Source organism: Chinchilla lanigera, unplaced genomic scaffold, assembly GCF_000276665.1.
Source record: "Chinchilla lanigera isolate Chin_1 unplaced genomic scaffold, ChiLan1.0 scaffold00115, whole genome shotgun sequence".
NCBI lineage: Eukaryota > Metazoa > Chordata > Mammalia > Rodentia > Chinchillidae > Chinchilla > Chinchilla lanigera.
This window is the reverse complement of record NW_004955516.1, coordinates 3,191,740-3,213,464: the sequence shown is the minus strand read 5'-3', so window position 1 is coordinate 3,213,464 and position 21,725 is coordinate 3,191,740. Positions and strand designations below refer to the sequence as shown.

General features: G+C 33.8%; 1 protein-coding gene across 5 annotated transcripts in view; it reads left to right on the top strand.

Annotated features, from left to right (window-relative positions):
* The window catches only part of Kdm6a (lysine (K)-specific demethylase 6A), a 195,483-nt gene that overhangs the window by 133,368 nt on the left and 40,390 nt on the right, over window positions 1-21,725 (top strand). For 2 of the 5 annotated variants that reach the window (XM_005408987.2, XM_005408990.2), the window contains exons 9-16: window positions 7,023-7,116; window positions 9,219-9,345; window positions 14,134-14,232; window positions 14,377-14,596; window positions 15,158-15,292; window positions 16,440-16,535; window positions 18,102-18,203; window positions 18,765-19,160. In XM_005408987.2, the coding sequence (XP_005409044.1) occupies window positions 7,023-7,116; window positions 9,219-9,345; window positions 14,134-14,232; window positions 14,377-14,596; window positions 15,158-15,292; window positions 16,440-16,535; window positions 18,102-18,203; window positions 18,765-19,160 (1,269 nt within the window). Of the gene's footprint in view, window positions 1-7,022; window positions 7,117-9,218; window positions 9,346-14,133; window positions 14,233-14,376; window positions 14,597-15,157; window positions 15,293-15,738; window positions 15,895-16,439; window positions 16,536-18,101; window positions 18,204-18,764; window positions 19,161-21,725 lie in introns of all 5 variants that reach the window. The other 3 variants (XM_005408986.2, XM_005408989.2, XM_005408992.2) reach the window with 3 other exon arrangements.

The following is a 21,725-nucleotide window of genomic DNA, read 5'->3' as shown; positions in this document are numbered from 1 at the left end:
AAAAAAAAAAAAAAAAGAACAAAGCAGAAGAGGCCCATTTTCTCTATTACTCCTCATTATTGTACTTGGTACTTGAATGGTCTATAGGTATTAACCAATGCAATTGGATAAGTCAATTAAAAATATAAATTACTTCTAATGCAGAAGTTAATATCCATCAACAATAATAATCAGTCAAATAACAACAATAATCAGTCAAAACAAATTAGGGAGAAAATCATTTGCAGTATCAGCAAAGTGTGTGTGTGTGTATATATATATATGTATATATATATAAATATAAATTTATTTATTTATTTATTTATTTTAAGGCAAGGTCTCACCATGCAATTCTGGCTGGCCTTGAGCTTACTTTGTAGCCCAGGCTGGTTTCGAACTCCCAATGCCTCAGCCTCCCAAGTGCTGGGATTACAGGCGTGCGCCACCACGCCTAGCATTGTAGAAATAAACTTAAAAGAGTTACTATGACTCAATAGTACAAAGATGTTGGTTCTGCATAAGTTGAGTATCACAAAAAAAAAATCAATATAAAATACACCAACAAAAAGTTAGCTAAGTTGTAATGAATAAATACTCTAAAATAGCTAGGAATAAGACTAAGTGGAAATTATGTGTGTAATAATGAGCCTATGAGACATTAAAACATATAATAAAACCTGCAATTAAAAATGTATGGGGTGGGGGAATCTAGCTTGGTGATAGAGCACTTGCCTAGCATGCACAAAGCCCTGGGTTTTATCTCCAGCACTGTGAAAATAAAATCAGTGTAGCAGTGGCGTGTGACAGATCAGTGGGATGTAGAAATTGAGCATATGATAAAGGGGATACCTTAATTTCTTGGGACTGAGGTGGGTGTATTAATAAATAGTTCTGAGGTCATTGGTCAACAAATTGGATAAAGTTAGATCTACAACTCAAACCATTCACAAGAATAAACTGCAAATTAATCAGGCTAAAAATGTTATAAAAAAGGAGAAGAAAAGATACCATACAGGTACTAGAGTAAAACATGAAATCCTTACCAAACATGATATAAAGACTTTCTAATTATGGCTCAAAGTTCAGCAGCAATAAAAATAATGATCAGTCAGTCTGTACAACATAAAAATAATTTCTTATGGCAAAAGTCATAAATTCAAAGGACATGTAGGATACTGGGGGAAAATGTTAATAACATGTACTACTGACAAAAGGCTAATTTCCCTGTTGTGTAACAAATTCTTGAGGAACAAATGAAACCCTGATGAAACAATGAGGGGGCATGACTAGACACTTTAGAAGAACAACTATAAAAATATGAAAAATAGAAATGTAAATCAAAACCACTGAAGTATAATTTCTCACCTTGGGAATGCATAGTGGTACAACCTTTCTAGAGAAGCATTTGGCAATAATTTAGCAAGAGTATATACACTTACCTTTTGACCTAACAATCCCACATCTAGGAAACTACCTTGAAAATACACTCCAAGAGTATGAAAATGTATAGGGTAAAGTATACCAATTGCAGCATTGTTTGTAATTGCCAAAATATTGGAAACAACCTAAATGCATATACAGAGGAGAATGGTTATATAAACTGTGTCACATATATGCAATGGAATGCTGTAAAGCTGTAGAAAAGAATGAGGAAGATTTGTGTGAATTGATACAGAGTAATTGCTAGTATATATTAAGTGGAAAAAACACAACGTGCAAAAGAGTGTATATTTATGGAAGAAAGCAAATATACATGTATTAAACAAAATATATGTGTGTCATTTGGGCAGAAGAAATACTAAAGATAAACAAGAAACAAATGAGAATGGTTACCTATAGGTTGTAGGTATGAATGGGTTAATGGGTTAATAGGGATGTGGAGTGTATAATTTTTGTATGGCTCTGACTCTTACAACCTTGCAGTGTTTCATAGATCCCAAAATTGAATAATTAAGATCAATCAGGATGTTGACCAACCCAAAATAGAATACAAACTAACAAATGAAAATAATAACATTATAAATGAAGAGTGTAACTATATTGAAGGGGGATAGGAATGAAAATAAGTAACTTAGAGAATAGCATTTTGACTCTGTAGTGAAAACAAGAGATGAAAAGAACTATTAAAAAAAAAATCCTGTACTATACTTGCAGAGGTGTGGATTAGAAATTCTGTGACTACTTATTCTGAATAGTAGGAATAAATAAATATGTTGCAGATACTATCAGCTAGATTTGTCACTGTTGGAAAGAGGTTAGGCTGAACTCTGATATTGGGTTTAAATTGCAGATATCAGTATGAATTTATGGTCATTATGGATATAGTAGATAGGTAGGAATAGATATAGGAGGGTATGCTGTTTATGTATACATCCATAAATATATTTTTCTAGCTTTGTTTGCTGAGATGGCTTAGAAGCAGTTAACTCTCCCCAACACTATTGCTCATGTCTTAGTGTCTAAATACTATTCTTCAAGCAAGGGAACCAAGGAACTTCTTATCATAAAGTCGGATACAAGTTAAGAAACAAATAATTATAGTAGTGGAACATAAGGAACAAACAAAATATATTAGTTCATACTGATACAAATGATGGCTGTCTCCCTACTGGCTAACTTATTAATTACAAAAGGGCATCTTTCAAAATAATTTACTAGTATGTTTTGTAAGTGTCAAATAAGGAAAGTCAAAGACCTGAGTATGTGTCCCAGATTGGAAGAAAGTTAGGAGACATAATTGACTGAGCACAATGTGGGGTATTGGATTGGATCCTGGACCAGAGAAGGAACATTAGTTGGGACAAATTGGTGAAATCAGAATAAATTCCATAGATTAGTCAGTAGTATTTTATAAGTGTTGATTCTATCAGTCTTCACATATTTTGAAGTTCTGTTATTGTGTCATCCTGATGTATTAATTAGTCCTTTATCATTATAATCTTCATGTCTGGTAATACTTTGTCATCCTGATGTATTAGTCCATTATTATTATAATCTTCATGTCTGGTAATACTTTGTCTTGAAGTCCACTTTAATCTGCTATTAGTCTTTTTACATCATCTTTCTAATGTATACTCTTTGATATCTTTCCATCCTTTTATTTTCAACCTACTTGTATCTTTATGTGTAAAGTGCATCTCATAAATACTGTTTGCAGCCCTTTCTGTAAATCAGTTCTGCATTTGTTGTTTCTTTAGCTTGTGTGGTTTATATTAGTCTGATTATTGATATAGTTGGATCAAGTTAGCTGTCATTCTTATATCCTTTGTATTTGTGGGGTTTTTTTGTTTGTTTGTTTGTTTCTTTTTCTCTGCTTAGAGTCAAGGTTTTTCCTTTTAAATTTTTTGGTTTTTTTTTGCAGTAGTAGGGATTGAACCCAGGGCTTTTGCATTGAGCTACAACCTCAGCCTTTTAAATTTATTTTTATTTTAAGATAGCATCTCAATTAAGTTGCCCATGCTGGGCTTGAACTTTGAATTCTCCTGCCTCAGCCTCTCAAGAGTGTTGAGGTTACAAGCATATGCCACCATGTCTGGTCTTTATATTTGGTTTTGAAAAATTTGACTACACTAACTGTGGCTATTTTTAGTGATTTGGGTCTGGGATTGATGCCTTTCATCAGGTTTGGAAAATCTCAGCCATTATGTTATAAACATTTTTTTGCTTGGACTAGTTACATGAATCATAGACACTTACTGTTTCACACATCTTGGATGCATGTTATTTTTACTTTAGTCTGTGGTAGGTTTTTTTGTTTGTATTGTTTACTTTTCTTTAGTCTGGGTGCTTTGTAAATCTATTTTCAAACTCACTGATTTTTTTTTTTTAACCAATCTGCTATTCAGTTCACCTAATTTTAAATTAGTATTCTCAAATTCTAGAATTTCATTTTGTTTCTCTTTCAGATTTTCTTTCTGTAGTGTGATTTACTGTTCATTCATTCATTATGGTTTTTTTTTTTTTAATCTGTCTGAGAACATTGTTAAAGAATCTGCTTTACCGTAATCTCCAAATTTCAGTATCTGAGTTATTTCACATTTGGTTTTTGTTAGTTTCCTTTTCTTTAGAATATGACTAAAATTTTCCTCATAAGCCTTGTAATTTTCTCTTACATATTGTGAATAATACATTGTAGAAACTGATTCTGTTATATTTTTTCTGAAGATTGGTATTTTTGTTTTGTTAACCTGGCTCAGTTTACACTGTAAAGTTCATCACTTGTGTGGCAGGTAACCAAAATCTCTCTTTACTTGTTTTAGGGTACTTGACATCTGTGGTGCAGTCAACTAGAGATGCGGGCAGTGTTTACATGTAAAATTGGTATTTCCTGTCTCTGTCTCTTTCCTGGAATTTCTGTGTCTACTTCCAGTTTTCCTGGTAGCCTCCCAAGTCTGTTGTACACCTCTTTAGGCTAGTAAGATTGCTGGTTTCTGTTTGAGTTCCAGCCAGCCAAATGCCATTTGGGACTTGACAGCAGGTGAAGATCCATGAAAAGGAGGTTATTACGTCAGGGCCATTTCTTTTCTTTAAGTATTTTTTCTCTGGGTTTAAGCCTGATTTTGATCTTTCTCTTGTGCCTTTTGATCACTGACGTTTATATTTAATCTAGAATTTAAAACTGCCTGGGATGTTACTTTAGCTTTACCAGAAACAAAACTTAGCACTGTTAGCAATAAGCTTGTGTTGCTTTTCATACATTATTTGTAATTACTGCTTAGTTTCTGTTGTAAACATCCAACTTACTTTGTCTTCACTTGCATAGTGATAAAGACCTATGTTGTCTCCCGGTTATGCAGTACCACAAATAGTACCATCAGAACGTTACTTTCTTTAGCATACACATTTCAAGTGTGAGATTGCTGGATTGTAGCATATTTGTGTGCTTCATTTCATGAGCAAATCCCTTTTCAGCAGTATATGAGTGTTCTTTACTGATATCCCTACAATATATGGAATTACCCAACTTTGTTTTGTTTGCCAATTTGAAGGGGAGAAGATAGTGTGTCATTCACACTCCTGTTTTCTGATTTCTATAGCTGTATGCTTCACATTTTTTTTCATCTTTTATGAGTTGAGTTTTATGTCCATTGCCTATTTTTCTGCCTACGCTTTTTGAGTGAGGTTTTTACTCTTCCTTATGACTTGTGCTCTTTTGGACACATTTAATAAAGTCCTATCTCAAAGCAATATTGTACCATATTTTCTTCTCTTGGCTTTATACTTTTCATATTTAGGTCTTTAATGGCCTTGCCATTTTTTTGCAATATGATGGAGGTAGAAATCAAACTTCATGTTTTCCAAGATGATGATGCAGCTACTTTTTCAGTATCACATTGTTTTTACTGTACTAGTGTTTGGAGGTATAAGTTAGCATCTGTTGAGACAGTTCCACAAGGTGTTTTTCCTTGTTATTTAAAACCTTTCTGTAGTTCTCCATTGTCTTAGGATAGAATCATTTTTAACTGGTATAAGAAGGACTTTGTGAAGTAGTGTCTGCATTTTCTGCTCAGCCTGCTTGTACTCTAAACATGAGGTCGTTCTTGCTCAGGGAAATATACTGCTATTGTAGATAGCACAATATGTTTTGTTTTCTGTGTGTGTTCTTCACTATACTGTAGTTGCAGCTATTCTTATGTGCTAGACATTGAACAAAGGTTTTTCGATCTGTTGAATAAATTGAATGGAATAACTTGGTCCTTATCGTTCAGTAACTAACATTCTTAGACCAGATTAATGTTTTGGGGTAACTAGTTTGGCTGATGGATAAAAATTTATTTAATAACTATGTATAATTTCAATGGGCAGTTCTCTAAAATCTTCCCTATTTTTACATAATTATATATATAGCTCCTTAATTCCAATTTACTTATCTTGTTTGATCCTTAGAACAACCCTATAGTAAGAAATATTGGTTATTACCACTTCTATATCAATGATTCTGTTGATTTTCAATCATACTATATGTGATTTACCTGAGATTCACACGGCTACTTTTATATTTCTACCTATTCTTTTTTTTTTTTTTTTTTTTTGGAAAAAGATTTGTTTTCTCAAGCAGTTACAGGGTAGTAGTAATATTAATAAAAACCATTTCAATCCATGTTTCCGCTAGTTGTATTTTAAAGGTAGTATTTATAAATTTTCTTTTATTGGCTTTTTCCTTTTGTTTTGGGTTATCTTTAAGCTTTATAACTATAACAATAATGGCTTTCAGTCATGTTAGTGCTTTTGAGGAGAGAACTGGGGGTAAATAATTTCATTTAAAGATTTGCCTATGGGACCTTAAATATTACATACAGACTATAACTATAGGAGTTTTGATGTATTTAAAATCATCGTATTATAAATATTTTTATAAGCTATTTTGTATATGCGAAACTTTTTTTGAGAAAGTGTCTTTAATCTTAGATTTTAACTATTTTTTCACTTTTTTAGATTTTGTTCAAGCATTTTTGACAGGTGCTCAATTGTTCATTGATTTGCTTGGAAACTTTCTAGGCAGACAGATTATGCAATTGGAGGTAGATTATTTCTCTGGTTTTATTAGTATTATTAAATAAAGTTGAAGTCATTAATGAAGTTGAAGCTATTTTAGTTATTGACAGTTGGCAAATTCCTGAAAGGTCATATTTTAATGATAGTTTGCTGTAGTGAATGTAAATTTTACTGGTATTAGAGGTACTCTGGAATGTAGCCTATTTAAAGCTGTCTAGTGTTAAAGAAACATTCAGTAATGAAGTCAGCACTTTTTTCCTTTCAGTTGGTTTTAAAAAATATGCTAAAGCTGCCGGGTATGGGGGCTCACACCTGTAATCCCAGCATTCAGGAGGCTGAGGCAGGATGACTGCTGTGAGTTTGAGGCCAGCCTAGGCTACAGAGTGAGCTCAAGGCCATCCTGAGCTGCATAGTGAGACCCTGTCTCAAAAAGACTGGAAAAAAAAAAAAAAGCTACACCATTATTAGTATTATATAATTGTTAATATATGACAAAGTTCTTTAAAGAGTATAATAATGTCATTTTTCTATAAATCTCTACTCTTTAGAGGAAGTATCATTCTGCAAAGGAAGCTTATGAACAACTTTTGCAGACAGAAAATCTTTCTGCACAAGTAAAAGCAACTGTCTTACAACAATTAGGTATGTAATAGCATATATTTATCTTATTATGCATGTTTTTCTTTATGTTTTTCTTTTTTTTTATACACGTGAGGAGTGGCAAATGTGTAGTTTGTGTATTCTAATCCTTTTCCTTCCTTTGCGCAAATTTGATACAATTACTTTGAACCCAGCATCTTTCCAGCCCTGCTAATAAGCATTGTCTGTCTTCTACTCTATCTCAGTATGATTCTTTAATGCAGATGATCTTTTTAATTTTTCAAAATTATTTCTGGTATTTAACCCATAATACAAGCCATGTGTGTACTTACTCAATAAAGTTCAGTGATTTACCTAAAGTCACTTAGTAGTTGGTGAGCTTGCTTCCATACCTTTGTCCATGCTCATTGATAAACTGTGAAACTAAAACATTTTATCTGAAAACTATAGGGCATTTAACATTATAGTTTCTATAAGCATGCGGTTGTATTCTCATATGGAGCTTGGGGTAATCTGTTCATTTGGATGTTAAGTGTCACGATCACCAAGAAGATACAGGAGTTCCCCAATATTTAATTTTGTTGCCTAATTATTGAGGTGGGTTTTTTTTCCGTATTTTGTATTTTAATTGTCTTTTCAGGGTTTTTTTTGGGGGGGGCAGGGGTAGGGGTCTTGTACAAATCATGTATTTTTAACGAACTTTGTATGTGGATGTTTTCATAATGTAACTTTTTTAAAAATACAATTTAAAAGCAATTTAAGCTTAGATTTATTAATATCATATAATTAGCTCTGCAAAATGAACGTAATACCTTCATATAAAACTTTTGTTTTTAGTTCTTAATTTTATCCATTAAAAGTTTACTTGAGTTGTCTGTACTCTTAAGAATTATGGAAGATCAAGCAGGAGATGCATAACTGTAAATTCCAGCATTCAGCAGTCCACAGGTAGGAGGATCACAGTTTGAGACCAGCCTAGGCTGCATAGCAAGTTTGCCTCCTGCCTGGGTTGCATAGAGAGGCAAATGTCTCTCCTCCTAAAAAAAGAACTACAGAAGATCAAAATATTTATTTTTAATGAATTATGTGGTATTTGAATCATGTGCATTTGTATCTTTAAAACAAGCTTTTAGTACAGTAAGGATGGTTTTGATTCTGAAGTAAAAAGACTAAGTGAGATCCTTTTAAAATACTTTACTCATTCATCTAGTCTTCGAACATGAACTGTTTGTTATCCATGCTATTTATAATTGTTCAATTTTGAATGCATTTCAGCTTCACTAAACAATATGTCAATAGCAAAAATTCATGTACTTTCTAAATTTAAGGGATACATTAGAATGATTTTGCTTTGAGCTATTTGCGAATCATAAATCACTTGGCTTCTTTGGCAATGGCTTATCGAACTTAAGTATAAAAGTAAACTGTTTATCATTTTGAATAGAAGAATACTTCTAACTGAGTCTAATTGATGCCTGTATAACTCCTTCCAACTTATTTGTTACTGGAGCAGTTTCTTTTGGAGCCTATTACTCTAGATCTTTTTCTTTTAGTAATGACAGGAACAATTCGGGAAGAACAAATGTGTTTTAATCTGAACTGTCATTGTTTCTTAGAGATAACATACTGGGCTAATACAGTGTCTTAGAAAGTCTTAAAATGTACATTTATTTTTATGGAATAGTACATAAGACTTAATATTTTATATTCTTTGTTTATAACTTGAAGTTTTTAAAAGCATCAATATTAGGAAATGACTACTTGTAGCCAGTAGAACCTTGTTAGTTATAATTTTACAGTAACATATTTGTTTAATAGTAGATCTGAAATCACAGTTATACTTGAAATCTTATAGTGAAAAGATACATTCTTATTAGAGTATCTATGGTTTATAATCTACTGTTGGTATTTAAAATTGTTTTAATTTGTCTTGAGAGAAAGTTCTGCATCGCTTGACATTACCTTACTGTGGGAATCAGACTTTCTTATTGCCAGAATCGGCAATTGTAAAATTTGGGAGTGTGTAATCCAAACTAAATCACTGAGTTGACTGAAAAGAATATTTTTGTTTGTTTTCTGTTTAGTGTTCTTAAAAATAGAACAATTAAGTAATGTATGTAATATTTTGAAATAATTTACTATAGGTTGGATGCATCACACTGTGGATCTCTTGGGAGATAAAGCTACCAAGGAAAGTTATGCTATTCAGTATCTCCAAAAGTCATTGGAAGCAGATCCAAATTCTGGCCAGTCCTGGTATTTCCTTGGAAGGTGAGACTTTGCAGATATTTGTATTTGGTTTTGTCTATTCCGGCTAAGAGATTTCAATTACAATCTAAAATGTTAGTTTACTGTCCAGCACTTGGGAAACTGAGACAAGGGTATTGCAAGTTTAAGGCCAGCCTGGACTACATAATGAGACACCTCCTCCCCCAAGTTAGTTGACATTTATATTCTGAACAATGTATTTTCTCATTTAAATACAGTACATTGTAACAAAGATTCTAGGAAGTTAATAGTAAAAGAAAGCATCTAAATGTGATTTTTCTCATAATCTGGTCTAGCAGGACATTTCTAATTATGCTTAAATGACTTTTCATTTGACCATAATTACTGTTGTTTTTAAAAAGCTTTATCAGATATTAATTTTTCAACAAAACATTCAAATGCCTTTCATTCTGATTTCTACTCTTTTCTCTTTACATGTACTTAACTGTCCAATAACTCCTGGTAGCCAGTAAGCCCTTGTTATTTATACTTTTGATTAATACAGTAGAATAGACATTCGATTAATAGTAGATCTCAAGTTACAATTCTACCTGAAATATTACAGTGAAAAGTAGATACGTTACTATTGGATTTGTTGAAAAGAAGTGACGTGTTTTGAAAATAGTTTTCAGAATCCATAAACTTTCTCTATACTTTAAAAACATTGAATGTTAGAATGTTTCAAGGATTATCTGAAATATACTTTAGATGTATGCTATCCGATATATTTTTGGACCATTTTCAGATTATATTTTGGTTCCTAATCAGTTTTAACTTCAGTGATATGGTGGAAAGATCCAAAGATTTGGATTCAAGTAGTAGTTTAGCTACCAGTACAGTTAAATTATGGATAAGTTAAATCATGAGGCTTCAATTTCCCCTTAAGCTATAGTATTATAGTAGGATTGTATTGGATCAGTGGCTATCAGTGAGGGGGGCTGTTGGCGAGTGCTACTGGCATCTAGTTAGTGGGTAGAGTCCTGGGATGCTGCTGAATATCCTACAATGCATGGGATAGCTCTTTGGTACAAATTATCTGGCTCCAAATGTCCTTAATCTGTGGTTGAGAAATTTTGGATTAGATTACCTGTTAGATACCTTCTTAGTCCAGAGGTTTCAATATTATGATTCCTTTGGAAATTATCCTGAGTTGCCATATAATCACATTTTAATTGTTCATATAATTTTGTTTTTCATTTAAAATTTAGCAAAGTGCTTAGGTGGAACAGAATGGTACTCTTATGTTTCCTTTAAAAAATACTTGATTATTCATTAGTAATGTATAATACAAATTGACTGGAAAGGTACCTTTTCTTGGCAGGGATATTTTCATCCCTCTCCATGCTTGTGAAGTATCTAATTTGGGTTGTTCTTAAATAAAGGTTGAGAGTCCAAACTTTGTGTTTCTCTTTGTCTGTAGTAGAAGCTGGTCTTACCAGCTTGTTATCTTTGTATTGTTTTGTGTGAGAAAATGACTATTTAATAATGAAATAAATGAACTAACTAAACTCCATTTGTGTTAGAGGTAGCACCATACTACTGTTAGTGGAGCAGAATGTGAGGCTTCAAGCAGTGATGATGAAAGAGGCCTGGCACTGGGAAGTATGTAGGGGTGCTTAGTCATTGTCTCTAGTTGCAAGGGTTATATATGAAAATTTCTTTCTTGGTTGAAAGGAATGTATGCTAGAACGTGTTCCTTTTGCGTGAAAGTAAAAGTTAATAGTTTAATAAAATTACAGTAGTTTGAATCCCTTTTTCATTGCTTTTAAATTTAAATTCTAGTTTTATAAAATTAATATATAGTCAGCTATACCTAGTTAGTTATTAACGCTATAGTTTTCAGTTTCATTCAACAGAATTTCACAGATATTTTTGCAGTTAATTGCTTTTATATTCTGAACCATTGAGATGCTTTTAATGAAATGTTTTGGCAAATTTTCCCAAATTCATTTTTTTGACTTGTCAAATAAGGCATACTTGTCACAGTTTAATTTGGTTCAAGATGATCATTTTAGACATTCATTATTTTTTGTCTGTAATATGATCCTGAGTCTGTTTTATACTTTCTTTGGTGTTTACATATCTTCTCTCACTGCCTTATATTACGTTGCTTCTAATCCATTTCATTGTGAGAAAATTTTATAAATTATATCTTTGGGGTTAATAAAACTGCAACCGAAGATCTCAAGAGTCACTAAGAAAGTTTGGGATTTGATAGTTTTAATATTTCTGAGGCTTTTTATTGCTTTTCTCTTCATTTAGCTCTGTGTTGAAGATTGAAGGTGCTCATCATTGAGCATGTGTATATCAGAATGAAATTGTACTATGGTATTCTGCAATACGAGCTGTAGTCATTGACCATGTTATCATGGAGTTACAGAATGTTAGAACTGGGCGGGACGAGGAAAGTCACTTAGCTCACCCCATGTTCACCCAGGGCTTGCTTTTTTTGGTTTTGTTTTGTTACTATTATTATACAAAGCTATCTCAGAGGATACCTAGTTAAGTTTTATTAGAGCAGAATTGGTTGGTGATTGGATTAGGATATTTCTGTTTGGACACACTGGTTTCCTACTTTGAGGAATGGAATGTAAAAATACTGGTTTGTAAAATATTGCTTATTTCTCCTCATGTATAGGCAAATTTGTCTATAAATGTGAGTGTTGGCTTCAACTTAACAACAAAAGGAGGAGCATATTTTCTACTATCTCTTAAAGCATTCCTTTTCCTTCTGGTGTCTGTTCCTGTTTGGTGTTATTGCTGACTTCTTTGCATGAACTCTCTATTCATAAACAGTTTGAGGATGTTGTCTGACACCACTTTTTTTCGTCTGTCACTAACATTTCCTACACTGTTCAGTCCACAGGTCCACAGTCCTTAGGCTTATTTTTACCTCTCTCATAGGTGTTCTGTGTTTTCATAGCCTTATTGCCATATAGACAAATTCCAAATTTATAATTCTGTATTTAAAGATATCTTAAATTCTAGGACTATACCTGTTCTTCAGCACTTCTCATTTTAATGACCTTGTATCAAAATCAGCATTTGGTAACCACAAACCAGCTGGTTCTTTTCTATTTGCCAAAATACCACTTTGTTTTTTTATGTGCTGGGGATAGAACCCAGAGCCTTGTGTGAGCTATGCAAGCACCCTTTCACTAAATTGAATATATCCCTGCCTCTGTTCTTTTTTTCCTGTTTAATTAGGTTTTAAAAGTTGTAGCCACCATCCCTGTGGGTGAGTGGTGGCGAACCAATGGTACAAGTGCTGCAGAAGGCTGTTTGTATCATTGAAAGCTCTAAAAGGCTCGCCATCGGGGCTGGGGATTTAGCTTAGTGGCACAGCGCCTGCCTGGCAAGCGCAAGGTTGTGAGTTCAATTCCCGGTACCAGGGAAAACAAACAGACAAACGAAAAAAAGGCTCGCCATCATGACTAATCAATCAGTCATGGAGTCTTCTATCAGTCTTTGTTTCTCATATCTCTTATTCTTGCCATCTTTATTATTTTCACCTCAAGTTTGGCCTTTCCAAACCAGTGAGTGTAGCCATCTTCTTTTTTTACTGTGCATAACTTATTTTTCTTTCAGTTCATCTTACACATCTTTCAGTCATGGAATTCCCTTTGTTAGGAAAACAAACTTCAGGTCTTCTTGGGCTAGGTTGAAACTTCTCTATTTTTTTTTTTTTTTTCCTGTGCTTTCTTACAAATACATTAGGTTTTACTTATATTGTTCAAACCCACTTGAAATACCTTCTCTTTGCTACCTTAATCAGTAATTTCCAGGCTTAGATGGCACAGATGAGTAAAATTTCGAAGACCAATCCTAAGGATAAGTTTCAAATACAGTGTTTCAAATACAGAAGATACATGTGAGTTTTTAAATTGAAGATAAGTGAATTATAGGACAAATATTAGCTTATTATAAATTGTTCTATATGTATTTATATTTTTTCCATGTTGTTTGCTTGGCAAAATTACCATATTAAATATACATCTACATATATTCACATCTCTTATCCACTTCCCCTTTCGTAAATCGTGCAATGCGTACTGGTCTCTTCTTACATTGTTTGTGCTGGACATTTGATATGGTAGTTGTTAGCTCTTTGATGGTAGGGACTGAGGTTTTCTTTTTTCTTTTCAATTCTTTTCTTTTCCCTGTGGTACCAAATATAATTTCTGAATTTATGGTTTTAGCTGCTATGAATAAAACAGATATATGTGCATTAAAAAATGGCAGGTCTTTGAAACTTCAATCTCACCTTGCTGTCTTTACTAGTCATTAAATATTATACTTTACCTTTTTATATTATTTTGATACTTAGAGATTAACTATGTTATAATTGCATCTTTTATCAGTTAAACAATTATTGCCCTCAGTGTTACTGAGGGAAAAAAAATGAAAATCTGATTTAAGTCTTGCCAACATGAAGTGTTTCGTTTTGTTTTTAACTTCATATTCTGACTGTATGGGGAACTAGACATCAAGATATGAGTGAGGAGGGGGTATGTTCAACTTTCAGTACTATAATATTGAAGTGATGTGGCATTTATTTAATAGAATTTATTATTGCAGCATGCTTTAGGACCTATAAGACAAACTGTAGTATAGTTTATTGAAGGGTTAATAATAATGTACATTCTAATTTCCTTGTATATACACACATGTATATAAATATATTAGCTTATTAGGTCTTTTAAAACTTACTGGGCTAAACCTTTCAGAAAAAAAATTAGTTTTAGTACTAATGAAATTTTCTTGACTTTCTCCCCCCCCCCCTTTCCTCAGGTGCTATTCAAGTATTGGGAAAGTTCAGGATGCCTTTATATCTTACAGGCAGTCTATTGATAAATCAGAAGCAAGTGCAGATACATGGTGTTCAATAGGGTAAGACTTTATGTAAAAGTAATGGTAATTTAATTGGTATTCAAAGATCATTGTATCACACATAACGTACTTTGTAGTTTAAATAATGTTATGAAACAAAGCAGTTCTTACTTGACTTAATTTTTCCTTAATGTGTCTTTGTAGTGTGCTATATCAACAGCAAAATCAGCCTATGGATGCTTTACAGGCCTATATTTGTGCTGTACAATTGGACCATGGCCATGCTGCAGCCTGGATGGATCTAGGCACTCTGTATGAATCCTGCAACCAGCCTCAGGATGCCATTAAATGCTACTTAAATGCAACTAGAAGCAAAAGTTGTAGTAATACCTCTGCACTTGCAGCAAGAATTAAGTATTTGCAGGTAAAATTTTTAAATAGCAGTTTTTTAAAGCCACATATTTCCCCAGGACACTCAGGCAGGAGGAGGGTGGCTAGAAAGTTTGTGTAGTTGTGTTTTGATGTCTATAATCTGTTTCCATATTTTGTAAACATACCATAGCTTGTAATATTATTTCACTTTTCATTTTAAGTAAGATAAGCAATATTTTAAAAGATGCTCTTTTGCACATTTACGCTGTTGATGCATATTAATTTACATAATTTTTTTCTATGTACTGTCTACATTTTTTAAGTTGCCATAGCATTTTAAAGAAAAGAACACAAACACTGTCTTTCACTCTCGCTTGGAGTTTCATAAGAAGACAGCTATGAGAAGTCTGAAAACAGAGCATAGCTTTGTTTTGATTCTCACAAAGGTTATATTCCGGTTACCCTCTTTATACTTAGTGTCTTTCTAAAGCCCCAAATTTAGAATCTATTTTCTTTAAGAAACATTGAGTTATACCATTTAGGAAGATTTAGTGGACTTGCTCTTACTCAAGTAGGCTTGTGTTAAATTTGCTTTTTACATAATTTTTCCTAGGCTCAGTTGTGTAACCTTCCACAAAGTAGTCTACAGAATAAAACTAAATTACTTCCTAGTATTGAGGAGGCGTGGAGCCTACCAATTCCCGCAGAGCTTACCTCCAGGCAGGGTGCCATGAACACAGCACAGCAGGTGAGAAGTTGGGTTATGTTCTGCAGGTGCCCAGCTTTAAGGGTTCTTTTCAATCTGTAGTACTCAAGCTTATTTTATAAGCACAGGAGGCTTTTATTAATGAAAGCCTTTTGGTTTAATTGCTAAGGGAATCTAGATCAAAATAAAATTCCCTCTGATATGGGAAGAAATTTTGGGGTACCAACTTAGAACCTTTGTGCATTTTCATGATTTTGAAGATTTCTTAAGATAATGCTGCAGTGGTTTATTTAATTTTTAAAGCAAGTTTTTCAAAGGAAGGTACACATTCCTCCATTGATGATTCATTTTATTTTTATTTTCAATAACTGTAATCAGCGATGTCCACATAGCTTTGAAAAACATGTACCATGTGAAGTTTTATAATTTGAAGGAATGAATTAAGAATATGTAGAACCCTATTTTTGTCTTCCTTCTGTGATTCTTAGGCATGTAAACCTCATCATCCAAATACTGAACCTGTATTAGGCCTCAGTCAAACACCAATTTCACAGCAATCCTTGCCACTACACATGATTCCTTCTAGCCAAGTAGATGACCTGTCCAGTCCTGCCAAGAGGAAAAGAACATCTAGTCCAACAAAGGTATATGTTTTAGAGAAATAGAAAATCCAAATCAAAAAAGAAGATCCAGCTGCCCTGAAATTGTGCAGCTTGAGCATTTCCTGTCCTTTACTTTAAATCTGTGGACATCAAAAAGTGAAAGGTTTGAGTTTTTCCATCCCAAATCTTAGAACCATATTAACTATAGAAAGTAGGGTTAAGTTTGCATTCATCAAATCATTTTATTCATCTCCCTGCCGTTAAGATCTCAGCACACTTTTCATCATCACTTTTTACTGACATTGAAATAAATTTAATGTTGGATCTAGTGGACAGTGATATTTAGGCTAGCCATTTGGGCCATAGTTTAGGGGTGGGCCTTTTTGGGTGGCTTACTAATTTTTTTTTAAACTTATGATTTCCAAGTTGATGCATGTAAAATTTTTAAAAAGAATGTAGTGTTATAATACTTTTTCATATATATAAATAATCCAATTCATAGTCATTTGGTCTCCATTAGTCATTATTGTTAACTCTGTGTATTTCACCAAGTATTATTTAAATTTTTTTTAATCAATTTTCCTCAGAATACTTCTGATAATTGGAGTGGTGGCCCTGCTGTGTCACATCCTCCAGTACAGCAACAAGCTCATTCATGGTGTTTGACACCACAGAAATTACAGGTATGTAAGGTAAACTTTTGACAAAATATTTCTTCTATTAGAAAGGAGTAGAGGTAGTAAGCTTTAAGTTCTTTGAGTACCAATTCCTAAATCTGAATGGCATTAGACTCAATATTACATAAGTAAAATGAACCCATATTTACCAGAATAATGGAAATCATTCATTCTTGTTTTTTGCTCATTTTTAGTTTCTTTTTAAAAAACAAATAATGCATTCACAGGGTGGAAATTGTATGAGGTGTAAATGCAGAGTACAGTATAAGGATGAAGTCTCCTTCCAAATCCTTTCATTACCCGCTCAGTTTCCCTTCCAACAAACAGCTGGTAGTAAGTTTCGTACCTGTGTTTCCAGAGGTATTTCATGCATGTATAAGCAAATTTGCCCACCCTTTCTCAGGTATTATCTTGGTCTTTTACTACAAATGACAAAATACTATATACAGTTAGTTTACCCTTTATCTGTAATTTCACTTTCTGAAGTTTTAGTTACCTACAGTCAACTGTGGTCTAAAAATTTCAATGAAAAATTTCAGAAAAAAAAAATGGATAAGTTTTAAATTGCATCATTATAAGTGACATGATACAATCCCATGCCATCCCACTGGGCACGTGAATCATTTCCTTGCCCAGCATATTCATACTGTGTGTACTAATTGCCCCTTAGCGGCATAGTAGCCATGTCATTACTCAAAACAGCTGTTGGAATATTGAATTGCTTGCGTTCAGGTAACCCTTATTTTACTTAATAGCCCCAAAGCACAAGGGTGGTATGATGGCAATTTGGATGCCAGAGCCACAGAGAGCTTCCTTTAAGTGAAAAGATGAAAGCTCCCTACTTAATAAGAAAGAAATTATATGCTGAAGTTACTAAGCTCTACAGGAAGAACACATGTGTTATTGGTGAACTTGTAATAAAGCAAAGAAAGAAAGAAAGAGTGCAAGTTTTACTATCACACCTCAAAATACACAGCCACAGTGTGCAGCTTAGTTAGGATGGAAAAAGCATTAAATTTTAGATCTAGTGTGTCTGTGGATTTAGGCATCTACTGGGCGTCTTGGAAGATATCTTTCACAGGTAGGGGGGATGTCTATTTTATGCTTTTAATGTATTTTACAGAACATTTTGTGTCAGTTATAAAGAACTTGTTTTATGGTTGCATCATATTTATTAGATGCTATTGTTTAAGCAGATTATAAATTTTGCACATCAGGTTGTATGCAGACTTTTTTTATTCCAAGCAGTGCTGCTTTTAGAGCATACTTGCCATAATGAAGTTTTAAATTTGAAGAGATTTCTGTGTGAATATTGAAAACATATGTCAAAAAATTTGATGCCCATCTCTTTCAAAGATCACATTGCAGAAAGCGTAATTCACATAAATGCTCAGTTCTTACTCAGATTTCTCAAGTGTTTTAAACTGAGATTCATGGTTGTTGGTCAGAAATCAGTATCTTTGACCAGGTTGTACTTCACAATTTATCTTAATTATTTCAGAAAATAGTTGCTAAGACTAGTTCATTTCTTAGATATGCCTTTAACTGTATTCTCCTTTTTTCTTCTTCTAGCACTTGGAACAGCTCCGCGCAAATAGAAATAATTTAAGTCCAGCGCAGAAGTTGATGCTAGAACAGCTGGAAAGTCAATTTGTCTTAATGCAACAACACCAAGTGTGTATAGCATTTTTTTTCCCTAAACTCTGTTATTGTGCTTCTTAAAATACCGGTAATAGAGTATTTTAGAAAGAAACTGCTATAGATTTAATTTTGAACAGACTTTTAATTTTATTATTTATTTACATGATACTTCACATGTTTTTTAAGGGTTGATTTAAATTATTTAGTACTTAATAAGCTATCTTAAGCTGAGGTGAGGCTTCGTTGGGCTTATTTTAGTTTGGAAGATCCAGCATACATCTTACAGAATGAAATTTTGAGGTCCCCTACTTTATGGTTAGGAAAAAGTCATATGAATTTCAGAGTTGTTTTTCGTAATCTTCAGCGGCTTTATCTTGTTCTTATTAATGGGATATTTCTTTAAAATGAAACATTTCTATTTTTCTAGAAGCTCTTATCTAAAAGTGAACAAGCACAGTTTCTTTCTTATTTTTAAAGTTGGCAGTTTTCAACCCAGAGAAATTAAATTAAATGTTGGGGTCAAATCAGAGATTGCCTGATTCTCTCCTCTGTGGACTACACAAACAGCATTTACTTTGCATTTGTTTTTGATAGATGAGACAAACAGGAGCTGCACAGGTACGATCTACTGGTGTTCTTAATGGGCCAACAGCTGACTCATCACTGCCTACAAACTCAGTCTCTGGCCAGCAGCCACAGCTTGCTCTGACCAGAGTGCCTAGCGTCTCTCAGCCTGTAGTCCGCCCTGCCTGCCCTGGGCAGCCTTTGGCCAATGGACCCTTTTCTGCAGGCCATATTCCTTGTAGCACAGCAAGAACGCTGGGAAGTACAGACACTATTTTGATAGGCAATAATCACATAACAGGAAGTGGAAGTAATGGAAACGTGCCTTACCTGCAGCGAAACGCACTCACTCTACCTCATAACCGCACAAACCTGACCAGCAGCGCAGAGGAGCCGTGGAAAAACCAACTATCTAACTCCACTCAGGTAATAGAAAGATTAGCTGTGGTGTTAGTTTCTTACATAAGAGTTTGTCTTTATTTCATTTTATAAATTTCGAGACAAGAAATAAAAGTTTGAAGAACCATTTTTTTTATAAGAATTTTGTAGTAATATAACGTAGTATGTTGTGATTCAGTGTATATTATAGGAGTATATTTTCTTTTGTAAAATTTTCACACATACAGATAATCCAACAAATTTACAAAAGAAGAAAAAAGATCATATAATCCCCCCAAAACCCACTGTTAATTTACATTGGCATTGTAAGCAAAATACTCATTTCTGCCCCAGGCAGTGGTCAGTATGTACGTGGGTTTGAAAGGCTTATCTGATAGAGTGGGGTGTGAGAAAGAGGAGTCTGAGCTAGTTTGACAGACAAAAGGGACAGATGAGACTGGGTCAGATCACCAAGGGGTGAGAATAGATTTAAGAAAAGTACCGAATTTGAGATTGAGCCTTGGGGGATAATAGGCCAGGAAATTGAGGAACTAGCAAAGAAAAATAGAAGAGGATTGATCTGTGAGTGATGCCCTGAAAGCCAGATGAAGACAGTATTTTAAGGAGGAGGGCATGATCAAAGTGTGTAACAGTGCTCATAGGTATTGATCTTCTGAGGTATTTGGTGACATTGCTAGGGCTAGGAAAACTACAGGATACAGGCAAAATATACCGCATGACCTGTGGATTTTTTTTTTTTTAAATAAACAGTGAGTGCTTTTAAAAAATTAAGCATTTTCTTTTTAAAAAATTAAGGATTATTTTTTACATTTTTTAGTTGTTTAAAAAAAATGTGTGATAATACTCTGTGACCTGCAAAGCCTAAATATTTGCTATCTGACCCTTCACAGAAAAGATTTGCCAGACTTTGGAAAAGAGCAATTTCAGTGGATTTTTGGCAGTAGAAGTCTAATTGTAGTTAATTAAAGATGAAATGGATAGACTGGTGTGGTGATGCACACCTGTAATCTCGGAACTTAGGAGGTTGAGGCAGGAGGATCACGATGAGTTCAAGACTGTATTGGACTACATAGGGAGTTCAAGACTAGCCTGAACTACATAGCTAGACCTTGTCTCAAAAAACAAAGACGACAAACAAACAAAATGAAATGGGAGCAGAAAAACTAGAAGCAGTAAATATAGACAATTCCAACATAGACACTTACAGTCATGTGTGCTGTACATGCCATGTGTAGCTGAAGGGAAAGTAGAATTAGGGGTTGTTTGGAATTTTTTGTTTTAATTTCAAATGAGAGAAATTAACAATGAAACTAATGGGAAACAGTAGTAGAGAGGGAGAAATTTACAAAGTAGAAAGGGAAGAGTGGTTAGAGTTAGATGAGAGGTAATGACTTTGGGGATGTACTGTCTTTAAACATTAAAGGGTGGTTAAAGAGAGGATAGAGGATTTTTGTTAAAATGCCTATTAAACTTCTAAGATGTAATTGGCAGTTAGTAAATGAGAGTCTTTGTTGTGATTATGAGATACATTTGTAGTATTTTCTTCCCACCTATTTCCCTGGCCTACTTAGTGGCTGAAATTTTCAAAATCTTCAACCTGTTTTGGAAATTTGCTACCCTTTAAAAACACAGTTCTAATGTGGGTGTAGTGACACACTCCTATAATTCCAGCAGTTGGGGAAACTAAGGGAGGAGGATTGAAAATTTGAGCCCAGCCTGGACAACTAAGCGACTTAGCAAGCGTCTGACTCAAAATTATAAAAATAAAAGAGTCTGGGGATGTAACTCAGTGTGAAGGCCCTGGGCTCAATCCCCAGCCCACCACTATTATTATTGTTATAGTTACTGTGATTATTATTTAAAGCCTCAGTTTGCAGGCCACAAGCCTTTTGTAGGTAGCTGAATACTGAGTGGCAGAGAGCCCAAGTCTTTATTTTACAGGCCCCTCAAGGCCAGTATCTTTAGGAGTTTTGCAGTTTAGGTGATAAAGTTGAGAAATTTGTCTAAAATTTCTGTTAAGGGGCTGGGGATTTAGCTCAGTGGCAAAAAAGCCTGCCTGGCAAGCGCAAGGTCGTGAGTTCGGTTCCCGGTACCAGAGAAAAACCAAAAAAAAAAAAAAAAAAAAAATTTCTGTTAAACTCATTCCAGGTCTAAAGTTTCTCCAATGAAGTTGCTGCATATCACTATGGCTGAATCTCTGATGTTACTATTATAGATTCTAATTATACAGGCTTTTAAAAATACCATCCCATATAAACCTTTTCAGATACTTCTTTGAAGTTATAGAAAAACTAACTGTTGATGTGCCTATGGTATATACACTGAGCTTTTGTAATGGGAGGAAATACAGGTCTGCTACTAACTTACATTGTAGTTTTGAATGAGTTTATTAAGAATTTGCTTGTGGTCAAAAAAGTATCACTTTAATTTATGAAAGTAAAATTATGAATTACAGGTGATTCTTCAATAAGTACACTGAACTTACAGTTTAAAATACCTTGATTTGCAGATAGAGAAAGATATAATAAATGGTTACTTTGTCATAAATGTTTATTGTGACTATTAGTATATTTGTTAAGTGATTAATCTGTG